Below are 13,218 nucleotides of genomic sequence, written 5' to 3'. Positions count from 1 at the left end.
TATCTCTGTAATATCCTAAAAAAGGTAGTTGAGGGACCTATGAAAATCCTAAAGCCACATGCAAAATTTTGTATGAGCAAAAAAAAAAAAAAAAAAATTTTAATAACAAAAAAATATTGTGTATGAGTAACTATCATTATTTTCATCAGATTCTAAAGATGTGTGTGATTCAAGAAGTTAATGCTATTTAGGCCATACTTCACAGAATATGAAAAGTTAATCAATATTATATTCTAAGCAATTCAGAGTCAATTTCAAAAACACATTACTAGCTATGCAAGTTCTGAGAAAAAATACCATAGAGATTGAAACTAAAATGTCAGATGAATCATAAGGGGAAGAAGTTATACTCATGAATTTCCAGGATTATATGTAGTATAAAGATAATTTTTTTAAGTATTAACATTTTACAAAGAATTCTGATCAGAAGTTTAATGTTTTCAACCTAAAACATATGGAATTAACAGTTTGTTGTAGAATTTCAATTACAGTTTTCTCATCAAAAAAAGCTTTATTCAACAATGTTTAGAAGTTTGCATCAAAAAATATCACATAACCTATTCTAAAATAGGATTTTAAAATATATCGAAATATTAAATATTCCCTTGAGTGTAATATTAAGATATTATTTTATCTAGAAATATCAATAAAGTTTTTCAAAGAATAACAGCTAATAAATTCAATGCTTGTTACATATATTTAAAACTACCAATTAACCCTTGCTTATGATATCACATAAAAGAAATGGTCATATGGATTTTTTAAAAAATGTAATTTGAAATTCTAATATTATCTTATTGCACTATAATAAAACACAGAACAGAATATTTTCAGCATTTTATTATCAAATCTAAAGATGGACTGTAGGAAGTTATTTTGCTGTGTCATTATCAGTCAGATCAAGAGCTGGTTGTTCTAAGAGTGACAATAAAAAATTCCAAGCTTGGAAAAATAACCTCTTCGTATTAATGCGATAGCAGAAATGCAAAAATGAAACTTAAGAAAGGGGTCCTTCTCACCCTAAACTCTGAAGCTTTTACATTCATCCCATGACAACTATTGGAAATCAATAATCATAAACACACTAAGAAGTAGCTTTGTGAAGCAACTATCTTTAACCAACCTATCTAACCAATCTATCTAATCAAATTATTTCCTACTATCCCCAAAAAGTAAAACAGTAAAAAGAACAATGGGATTTGAAAAAATGATCAACTCATTATGCCAACAAAGTCTACTGTACACTGAGTTATAACAGATTTAGCTTTGCATTAAACAGCCATAAAATCCTCTATTCAGTCCACTATTCAACAGTTGAAAAAATTAAGGAGACAAAGCTACTTACCTCTGTTTCCCAAACTCCTCCCAGGCGCAAATCCACTTCTCATGAAATGATCTCTTCGAGGTCCATCATCCATTTCTAAAACAAATAATATTATGAAGCAAGTCAAAATAACAAGTATTTTGGTTGTAGACAAACTTCACACCTTTTCAATGTGCCACTCACATAGCAAATGAGGAATTTTATATAGCAATAAGCAGGATGAATACCCGACTAGAAAAATGAGTTATGAATAAGAATACGTAGTTCTCAAAAAAAAAAATGGTGACTATATGTCACTCATAAAAGAACTTGGAAGTCAAAAGGGATACCTTTTTCAACTACATGATGGACTGGAAAACAGTTTTAAGTTTGCTAATACCAAAAAATCATCAAGGACATAGAGAAACAAGCACGATAGTGCACTATATTGAAGCTATACATTGAATCACTCTTGATCCTAATTTTAAAATATATATATTGTGAAAGTGTACTAGTATGAATTTCTCCTCTGGATATAATCACATGGTAACACAGTTACATAAAGATGTTTTTATCAGTATTGTTTGTAATAGCAAGAAAAACTGATCAAAGGAAAATAGGTAAACCATAGTCACCCACAGAATACTGTACACTTTCACAAAACTTACAGCATGCAACATTAAAGAAATTACATTTTTCAACAATAGATAGAATGTTTATAAAAACTAACCACGAAGGAGGCCACAATGCAAATTCAATACCAAATTCCAAAAATCAATATTATACACACAAAATTCTTAAATCACAATGCAGTCAAATAAGAGGTTATTAAACATTAAAAAAAACTTATTTAAAATCCTGTTACATTTGGAAATATATATTAAAAACACTTCTATACAGCCCACAGCTCAAAGAAAACAAATGAGAATGGAACTTTAAAACTGCTTAAAATTTTAAGATAAAAATATTACTTATCAGTATCTAAATTTTTATACCAGAAAATAAGAACTATTAATGAGTTACTGTTCAATGAGTACAGTCTGTTATGCAAGATGAAAAGTTCTAGAGTTCTGCAGTACAACACTGTACTTGTAGTTAACCATAATACTGCAATGAACACTTAAAAGTTTAAGAGGATATATCTCACATTACGTGCTTTGTACCACAGTAAGGAACAAAAACTGCCACAGACAACTGTATACCACTAAATTTAAAACTTAAAGAAAATGAAGAGGTTCCGAGAAAATTAACTCACCAGAACTGACTCAAAAAGCAATAAAAACCAAACTGCCCTACAGAAATTGAATCCTTCCTTATATCCATGCATCATGCCTAGATATAGTTTTACAGGTGAGTTCTACCAAAACTCTCAGAGAACAACTCATTCCAATGTCATACAACTCTTCCAGGAAATAGGAAGAATTATTTCCCGACTCATTTTAGAAGGCCAACCTAACTTTGATATGACAAGAACAGAAGAAAATTATAAACCTCTCTTAATCATAAGTAGATACAAAAATCTCAAAAACAAATATGAGCAAACCAAACCCAATAGTAAATTGAATAGATAAAACATTACAACCAAGCTGGGTTTATTCCAGTATGAAAGGGTACTTTAACATCAAAACACCTAAAAAAGGTAATTAACAGATTGAAAAGACAAAACTATCTCCATAGATAAAAACGTATATGATATAATTCAACACCACTCATGACTTAAAAACACATATTTAGCAAATTAGGAAAAGAAGGGATATTAATGGCAGCTTTGTTCATAACCACAAAAAAAGAAACAACTCAAACGTGCTTCAAGAATAAAAATATGTGGTACAGTTGGACAACAAAGCATTATATATAATATATAGACCTATATATTGTGTTCTATACTATATTTATACAGTATTATATATATGTGGTATATTCACACACAGAACGATTATAAATGAATTTAGTAACTGGCAACATGAATAAACCTTAGAAACAATACTGAGTAAAAAATTCAAATTGCAGAACAAGATAATAGAGTAGTCCCCTTTACCCATGGTTTCACCTTCCATGGTTCAATTACCTATGGTTATCATTATTAAATGGAAAATTCCAGAAATAAATAATTCTTAAGCTTTAAATTCTGTGCCATTCTGACTAGCATGAAATCTCACGCCATCCAGCTCTGTCCCACCCAGGACGTGAATCATCCCTTTGTCCAGAGTATCCACACTGCATATGCTCCCTGCCCACTGGTCACTTAGTAACTGTCTTGGTTATTAGATGGACTGTCACGGTAGCGCAGTGCTTGTGTTCAAATAACCCTTATTTTGACTAAATAATGGCCCCAAAGAGTAGTGATGCTGGCAATTCAGATATGCCAAAGAGAAGTGATAAAGTGCTTCCTTTAAACGAAAGGTTGAAGGAGGGGGATAAAAAAAATCCCCAACACTTCCCTCTCACAAATAGCTGGTCTAAAAGAATTTAAATCATGAGGCTTGCTAGATGGGCGGGCGGGGTGGGGGGGGAAGGTGAGGGGACTAGAAAACAGTCGGTAGCCACAAGGTGGCCACGGGGTTTTGAAAATTAATTTGGGGAATGTAATCAATAATGTCGTAAAGATTTTGTAGGGTATCCGATGGACACTTGTCCCATTTGGGAGACCACCTCAGGGATGATGTAGATGCCTGATCACTGCACTGTACACCTGAAGCTGAACAATAATGAATGCCAACTATATATGAATTTATATATATGTGTGTGTATATTTATGTATGTATATACTTACAAGAAGCGGAGCACAGCATTAGGAATAGAGACAGTGGAAATGTAATGGCTCTGTGCAATGTCAGAGGGTTAGTGGATGGGGGAGGGGGGTTCACACAGTGTGAGGGATATAAATGATAAACGTCTAAGTATTACTTTGTCTTGTGCATCTGAAACTAAAAAAAATAAATTAAAAAAAAACTATGCATTAAAAAAAGAATTTAAATCATTCAAAAATGGGTAATAAAGAAATCAGCCAAGGCATCACAGGATCTGTACAATAGAGGAGAGGGAGGGAGGGAAGGAAGGACAAAACAGGAAAATGAAATAGAAAATATAATTTAAAAAACTTAAGTCCTCTAGACAAAAGACTAGATGATTTCTCTCTAGGGAAACTGCTCTCCCCAACAAAACAGCCTGGCCCTAGCCCAATCACTTGATAGTAGAGCCCATTAGTCAACAAGCTGTGTCCATGTACATATAGTTGAGTTTCCAATCAGCATTTTAATGTTCCACTGTTAAACACAAAAAGGCAGGAAAGGATCTCCAGACTTTTGAAGACAGCACACATAGACTAAAACAAACATAGGACAAACAATGCAAAGAAACAATAAAGGGATTATTAAATTATAATAATCCTCAGAGGAAAAAATAACCCAAGAAAATTTCTCAGAAGTGAAGGATATGAATTTCAGATTTAACAGACCCACCAAGTGTCTTGTATAATAAATAAAAAGACCCACACATCAAGATACATAAATAATAATAAAATTTTCAGAATACAGAAGACTAAGTAAGATCCTAAAAGCTTTAGATTAGAAAAATAGTCACATACAAAGGACCAGGACTCAGATTAATTATCAAACTTCTCAACAGCAAGACTAGAATTTCATGCACAATGAAGCAATATGAAGTTTTTGGGAAAAATTATTTCCAAACTAAAATTTTACCATTAATCAAGCATGAAGATAAAGAAATTTGTAATATCGAAAATTTATTTCCCATGCTTCCTTTCTCAAGAAGCTTCAGGAAAATGGGCTCCACCAAAGTAGCTTCTTAAAGATTTCACCACAAAACAATGTCATACTTTAATATACAATAGACGTAAACTTTCATCCCTTTACAAAAACTGGTTTCTGACACCTCAAAGAATGAGGTTTCTCCTGATTACACAACGATCTATGCAAATAGACGAGTTAAAAAGCACAGATTATCTTTCCTATTGGTCTTTTCTGAATATTTCAAGTATACATGCATACACACAGTTCATATGGTGGAAGCAACAATTAGTCTTTTGCTGGGGATTCAATAGGCAGAATTTCATCAACTTTTGCAAATCTGAATACTACTCTATATTAAACCACTGCACTTAAATGTTCATGAAAGATAACTATATCTTGACAAGAACAAAAGCATTTCTTCTAAATTTAACTTCTTTCTAGCAAGTGAATTACTCTGAACATAGGAATTAAATTTGCTTTAACCTGATGAACTCTGACTTTCAAATTCCCCTTCACATTTTAGAAACTACTTCTCCACAGGTTTTTTCACGTTAGCACAGGCTTCAGTAAGCCAGTAGCTCCCAGGACTATAAAGTGTATCACCTCATCCACTAATTTTTGATGATAGAAATGATGAAACTACCTGGTGCCACTAGCCCCTCTCGCCCTTGTACTACAGTAAGACTTAAGAGTAGTAGTTACTCAAATTCATAAAGACTCATAGTAAATTCATAGTAACTCAAATTCATAGAAAGTAGAATCAGTTTGGGAAGACAAAAAAGTTCCTGAGGTGGATGGTGGTGATGGTTGCACAGCAAAGTGAATGTATATATTTTCAATCCACAGTTGGGAATGTGAGGATGTGGAAGGCCGACTACATGCGTTGTTTGTTCTATACCATTTTATATAAGGGACTTGAACATCCACGGATTTTTGACCATGCAGGGGGTCAGTGCCCCTAACTCCCACCTGATTCAAGGGCCAACTAAACTATACACTTAAAAATGGTTAAAGTGGTGAATTTTATGTTACGTGTATTTTACCACAATTTAAAAAAAAAACTGAAGACAGTAAAAATAGCATTTCAGCCTGCTTTGGCCTTCAACAATATGAGACTACTGCCATGAATTTAATTTCTAGCCCAGTCCTATCACTTCCACCCAATCTTTCCATCCACATCAACTCTATAAAATATTTAGGCAACCCAACTGGAAACAAATGGTGGAGGGAAAACAGCAGCTCTCTTATCTTGACAGTCTCTTTTATTCTCCTAGGACCTTTTCTACATTCGGTTTCGGATATCAAAGAAACTCATGGCATCTTGATGGTATGGCAGGTTTAAACAGCTGTTACCACTATTGCAATCTGCTTCAACTTCATAGTTCAATCTCCTACTCCCTTTTGTCAGGGACCCTGACAATTCCCTAGCGGCCTGAAAGCCAAACATGCAACATCCAGATTGGACAAAGTTTTACAGCAAACCCACTAAATCAAATAAGAGTCTTTAACACTCTCCTCTCTCCCTTCCTCTAACTAGAAGTGGCCCCCATCCCAAAATATCCTAATAAGAATGAAGTGTCACTAGGAAATTTTACAACTACCTCTACAAGATGTCTACCAGTCTGCCCCTCATTCACTAGATGAAGCCCTTAACCTAAAAAGGGTCCCACCTTTTGCCTTAACACGTACCTGATGATGAAGTTGGAGTCCTGTTAAATGTGTCTCCATTTGCTCCAGAAAAATATCTATCCTGTAAGAAGGAAGAAAAGATTAGTTTTCTGCTTTGAATAATAAGAATGTGTAATCTATTTCACAAATACTAGAAAGTTTAACAACTGGGTTTTGTTCAAAACAAAACAATGGTAGACTGTAAGATTTTCTGGGTCACCGGATGTTTCCTTATAAATTATTCCAAAATGTTCACTTCAGCAACGTGTGTATATCAATATATCACTTATAACAGTGATCAGCAAACTACAGCCATCAGAAAAATCTGGTGAGCCACCACTTTTTGTAAATAAAGTTTTATTGGAACACAACCACCCTCATTCATCTAGGTATATCTATCTATGGCTGCTTTCACACTACAATGGCAAAGCTACAATAGAGACCGTAAAGCCTAAAATATTTACTATCCAGCTTTTTACAGAGTTTTGCTGACACCTGACTTGAAAGTTTAGCCACCCAAATATCTGAAAAGTATAATCAAATACTATTACATAAATAAAATCTGACCAAAGTAATATATGAATAAATCTATGCCTGCTAATACACAATATATTTACAGAGTTCATTCACTGTTTTACAGTATACTTGCCAATACTGTATAGAACAAAGTAGAGCCTAGACAAAGCATAGTGGATAAGTTTCTACAGTAAATATTAAAGAAATTTATTTTTCAAACTTCAATTGCGTTTATGTAAAATGAAAAATTCATGTGTTCACATCTTTTAAAAAGGAATTCACTCTAATGTAAAGAACACCTCACTTATGCACTAAAAACATGTATCTATATATGTATTACATCTTGCAAGTGTACTACATATCCAATTAAGTGGCATATGTCAGCTATAAGGTCAGAATATTCATGGTTAATTTCAATCAAACCTGTCACAGCAATATCTGAAGACTGTCTTTGATGTTACTTTAGTCTCAAAAAATTATTAAATATTAATGCTATGCATTACACTTGCAGTGTATAATGACTATTGCACTCAGAAAATTCAACTTTTGATTATACTCATATAATCAATAGCTTAGTGTCAAGTTAATTTTGGAACCTTCTAATATTTCACAGAGTATCTCAGAGTTAAGGACAACCTGAGTAACTTTTTTCTCACTTCTAACTCCTAGAGTGTCCTTATCTTCAATCCACTCCTTTATTTCCTCTCACCTAAGTTTTCTCTACTTACAGCAAAACTTTCATATAGAGCTCTGAAATTTTTGTACATGAAAATCATAACTCAGTAATTTAAGGATGAAAGGTGACCTAAAACTTACAGATGATACCTTAATTAACTGACTGCATTAGAACAGTCACAACATTCCTTCAAATAAGTTCCTCTAAACAAACCCAAAGCTGGAGGGAATGTACCCAGGTGAGTAGTATCTTCAGGTAAAACTGATTCTCTAAAACTTCTTTCACAAAAGACACTAAATGACTTTAAAAACTACTTTTATAACAGTGTGAGGGATATAAATGATAAACGTCTAAGTATTACTTTGTCTTGTGCACCTGAAACTAATTTAAAAAAAACTACTTTTATAAAGCTTGAGTCTTCCAATTATTTTTCTGAATTATTAAGAACAGAAAGACAATGTATCCTTGAAATGCCTTGGGCTTGTGGTACAGTAAAATGTCCCAATTTATGATTACCATAGACATTAAAGCAAACAAGAAGAGAGATTCAGTTTTCCCTAAAGTGAAATCCTAAAGACTCTTTTCTCTTTTCTAGTGGCCAAAATATATTGGGTGAGTAGAGCACAAAACAGGGCTGGTTTTATAAGTGTTATAAAGCTGATGAAAGGTAATGAAATACTAGAGAACTGAAAACTACTATTATTAGATGATCTTCAGGCTGTGGAATTTAATATCCCACATACATACATAGAACTCACACACTGCAAGGCAAATTTTGAAACAAGACATCAAATTTCTTTTCAATATAATTCATTTAATAAAAAATTACTAACTTTTTTCATTACCTTAAAAATAAATTAACTTCATATTCTCTTCCAGCTACTGCACCTCTTCTCTGACCCTCTTAAAACAAAATGTATTGTCTACAATTACTGCCTGAACTTTCTCATATCCTACTTTTTCCTTCAAGCCACTCCAGTCTAGCTTCCAGCCTTACCTCTATACTGAAAATGCTTTTAATAAGGAAATTATATAATAAAATTACTACTTTTATGTTTCATCTGACGAAAGGCCTCAGCAGCATTTGAAATGACAGACTATTTCCTTATAATTCCCAAATTTATATCTATAGTCCTGATCCCTCTCGTAGGGAACAAATTCATATAATCTGTCATCGTAATACATTTTCATAGTCATCTCAAATTGAACACAACAAATACAGAATTCTTGATTTTTTTCCCTCCCAAACTTGTTCATCTTCCACAGATTCCCCATCTCAGTAAATGGCACCACCATCCATCTAGCTGCCTAACTTAAAAAACCTAGCCATTGCCCTTAATTCCTCTCTTGCACTCCAAATCCAGTCCATCCAGTCTAATTAATTCTATGTCCATGACTATCTCCAGTTTCCTCTCCCTCCCCTTCTTTTCCATTTCCTTCTCTAACTTCATTTTCAATATCCTATTACAACCACCATACTCATCCATTCCAGCAAAACTTGAATGCAATGTACAAATGCCTAAGCACTGAGATTTCTGGACAACGTAATTGTTAGATTATCAAATTTTCCTTCACCTCACGTCTTTCACTGTTCTATCCCCAGGTGGTACACTCACTTCAAAATCTAGACTTGGGAAGTTCTAAGAACTACCAGAACAGTAGACAGTATTCAAAATTATGTAAGCAGGTGTCAACATTAAATCTCCAAGTAAGATCCTGAGACGCATTCAGCAAAAGCTGATCACAGATATTGTCTAAGATGATACCAATCCAAGATGGTCTCAGAGACACTATAAACTTAACAAAAGGGAAGCCCAACTGTCACTAGAAATAGAAATTCAGTTATAAAAACCAATCAAAATAGTGCCTTTAATAGAAACTAAGCTGAATAAAAGACCTCAGATTTCTCCTACATAAAAATGTCATGAAAAAAAGGTCACATATTCATCCTTAGTTTCTGCACTTTTTATTTAACCAAGGCAGGCAACAAATTGCATCATGTTCCTTTAAGTAAAATAGGCCAAATAATTATTGCAAAACCCGCACCAGGTGTTAAGTTTGCAGACAAATGCAAAAATTTTACTACAAATTGGCTCCAGAAAAACATGTATTAAGAATCAGAAATTAGAATTGTTAACAAAAATTATATTCAAGTTAGTATTCCCAATATCAAGAAACAAGGTACTTTACTGAATAGCACAAAAATTCTTAAAAAGTACATTTGAAAGATATGATAGTCAGCAATACTCATTTCAGACACCCTACGCAATAAACATGCACAACATGCTACAGTTCAATATAGTATTTAAAGAAACTTAATGAAGATAAAATCTCAGACTGAAAAATAAAAATTACACAGGTGACTATTAAAGACCACCGGAAGAAAGTCTGTATCTGTGAATTAAACTTTATATTATAACAAATCTATTGAGAACCAGGGAAGAAAAGAACCATAAAATATCCTTTGACCAAGTAATTCCATTTTTGAAAAAAATACTCCAAAATTAAAACAAAGAAAAAGTTGTACATAGTCATGACAATATTACAGTGAAAAGCTAACACTATCTTAAATTTACACCAACAGAAAATCAATTATATCATGGTAGATCCTTTCCATGAAATATTACGTAACCACAAGAAATTATTTTTAGGAAATTAGTAACATAGAATAGTGAAAATTGAAAAAGCTGGAATCAAAAATTATAATTGTAAGTGTACTGTCATTACAATCTACGTGAAAACATGTTTGAGAAAAACAGAACATTTACTAAACATTTAATGGGAGTGCGTAAGTTCCCAAACAAGAAATATGATAAATTCAGATTAAGATCTAGGGTTATTTTAATATAAAATTTATATACAGACCAAATCCAGTGAAAACAAAGGATTGCATATTTTACATTTTTGTGTGAAATAAGAACTTCCACTATATCACTTGAAATCAGAATGCGTTAGAACTAACTAACAAACTCAAACTGGAAATTCGAAAAATCAACTTTTGGATACATTTTCAAGTAGATAACAATTTTGCAAAAATAATCCTTTAAAATATATCATCTTCTAAAGTACCATCTGCTAATCTTTTTTTTTTTTAGTTTCATGTGCACAAAACAAAGTAATACTTAGACGTTTATCATTTATATCCCTCACACTGTGTCAACCCCACTCCCCCCACCCACTCACTATCCCTCTGACATCGCACACAGCCATTACATTTCCACTGTCTCTATTCTTAATGCTGTACTCCGCTTCTTGTAAGTGTATATATATATATATATATATATATATATATGAACTTGTAGTTGACATTCATTATTGTTCAGCTTCAGCTTCAGGTGTACAGTGCAGTGATCAAGCATCTAAATCGTCCCTGAGGTGGTCTCCCTAATGCTAATCTTTTTAAGTCGTTTTTTCAAGTCAGAACTGAAACCCAAAAAAACGTCTCCAGGACCCTTCTTCTGAATTACAATGTAACCCCCCCCCCCAAATGCCATTATGGAAAAAGATCTGATGATTTGTATATTTAAAGATCAGACTGATGATACCATCTGAATCAACCTAACATATTTATTTTGAGAGTCCTCCTTGTATAAAACCAATTTCCAGAATTCAAAATATCACCTAAAACCAAACTATATTTTTCAATTTTCTATATAAGTGTGTCTCAGAGACATTTGGACAAACTTGTTTTCACCCACCATATGTCCTAAATCATTGAGATTTACATTAAGTTGTTAATAATACTATTACATGTATTTTAGATTTTAATACATATTTCAGATTTTAATTATCAAATTGCCTCAGACGAATTTATTCTATTTGAGACTTAGCGTGCTTCCTCCTTTTTCCCTATAAGAAAGTTAACAACAGTCACATGGAGATAAGCACAGCATACTGAAACAGACTGTAATTTAAAACTTTCCCACCCACAACTAGATTGAAAACAAGGACTTGACTTGGAGCTGATGGGTCCTGGAAAAACACACTGTTCCCCAATAAAAATTGGAAAAAAAAAAAAATCCTTTCCCACCACAGCACTTCTCAACTTTGATAAAATCTGTAGCATTTAATAACCGCAAACTTAAACTTTTACTACCTTCTCAAATACAGGAACGTAGGAAGACACATGAGGTTTGATTATTTCTGCTTCCCAATCTTCATCTCCCATGCTGGGTTCCAGTTCTATTTTTATAAAAATACAAACATGCACATTTGGCCTCAATTAGATCAGAACTGTATCTTTAAAAAGCATAAACTATCATCATTTCACATACACTTCCTGAAACTACTCAACTAGGTGCTGATCTTCCTGCAAAACGGGGAATTAAGTTTTGTTTTTTATGTAGAGGTGACATTCATATGCATCCTTTTTATCTTTAAAAATCAGTGGAACCACTTACCTAATTACTCTTAACAATCACCATGTTTGCTCTAAAATCTGTTCACAGAATTTACCTTCTCCTTGGAAGGGTCCCCAAATGGCTCATTAGATATCAAGGGGATGGGAAATTTTCTGATAATATTCAAGGTTTCTGCCTTCAAAAGTATTTAAGATGTTTGGTTTGGGGTTTTTTAAATAATTTCTTGCAGGGAGAGGGTGCCAGGAACTGAGGCCTTGAAGTTTGACGGGAAGGGGAGAAGGGTTAGGCGGACCAAATCCCTCCAGCAAAAAGGTCAACTCATTTCACCGAGTGTTTGTACACAAACAGTACCACAGTTTTCCTTGAAGGAAAAGAGCTGCGCAGGGTGTGGGCTAAAAAAGGTCCTGTGCCTCCTCTGCAGGCCTTGAGCCCAGACTTCAAGCATCCACGGGGCTTTATGACCTTCCGGCAGGAAATGGAAAGGCCCCAAGGGACGACTTCAAACCACCACCCCGCTCGCCCCATCAGTCCTTCATCTGGCCCAAAGTCCGGCTACTGGGAAGCCCAAAATGTCAGATTGAGATCCATGCCGCCAGAAAAGCCACCTGCCCCACTCACCTCTCCGCGGCCTGCTCTCTCAGGTCTTCGCAGGCCCGGACGCCGCTTAAACGGCTGCACGTGCAGGACGCCGCTCCACCAAAAAATGGCACCTGGAAACAAGCCAATCGGTACTCAAGAAACGAGCCAATCAGTGCTCAGGAAACAAGCCAATCAGTACTCAGGAAACGAGCCAATCAGTGCTCAGAATGCCAGCGTCGTCCCACCCCCATCTCCAGCCGTGCATTCCCTACTTGCTCGCGTTCGAGGCTGCGGTGGCCTCACCCACAGTTCTATTCACCGAGTGGCCCGTTGGGCCTGTGGGTACGAGAGACGCTGTGTGCC

General features: G+C 34.4%; 1 protein-coding gene across 1 annotated transcript in view; it reads right to left on the bottom strand.

Moving 5' to 3' along the window:
* DDX4 (DEAD-box helicase 4) overlaps nt 1-13,218 on the bottom strand; it is a 61,490-nt gene that overhangs the window by 37,274 nt on the left and 10,998 nt on the right. The window contains exons 2-5 of the mRNA XM_033110682.1: nt 12,895-12,986; nt 12,012-12,097; nt 6,745-6,805; nt 1,346-1,420 (exon numbers count right to left, since the gene is read on the bottom strand). Coding sequence (XP_032966573.1) covers nt 1,346-1,420; nt 6,745-6,805; nt 12,012-12,083 — 208 coding nt within the window. The 5' untranslated portion in view covers nt 12,084-12,097; nt 12,895-12,986. The remainder of the gene's footprint in view (nt 1-1,345; nt 1,421-6,744; nt 6,806-12,011; nt 12,098-12,894; nt 12,987-13,218) is intronic.

This window comes from Rhinolophus ferrumequinum, chromosome 7 (genome assembly GCF_004115265.2).
Source record: "Rhinolophus ferrumequinum isolate MPI-CBG mRhiFer1 chromosome 7, mRhiFer1_v1.p, whole genome shotgun sequence".
Taxonomy (NCBI): Eukaryota; Metazoa; Chordata; class Mammalia; order Chiroptera; family Rhinolophidae; genus Rhinolophus; species Rhinolophus ferrumequinum.
Note: the sequence above shows the minus strand (reverse complement) of the source record. Positions and strands in the feature narration are given on the sequence as shown.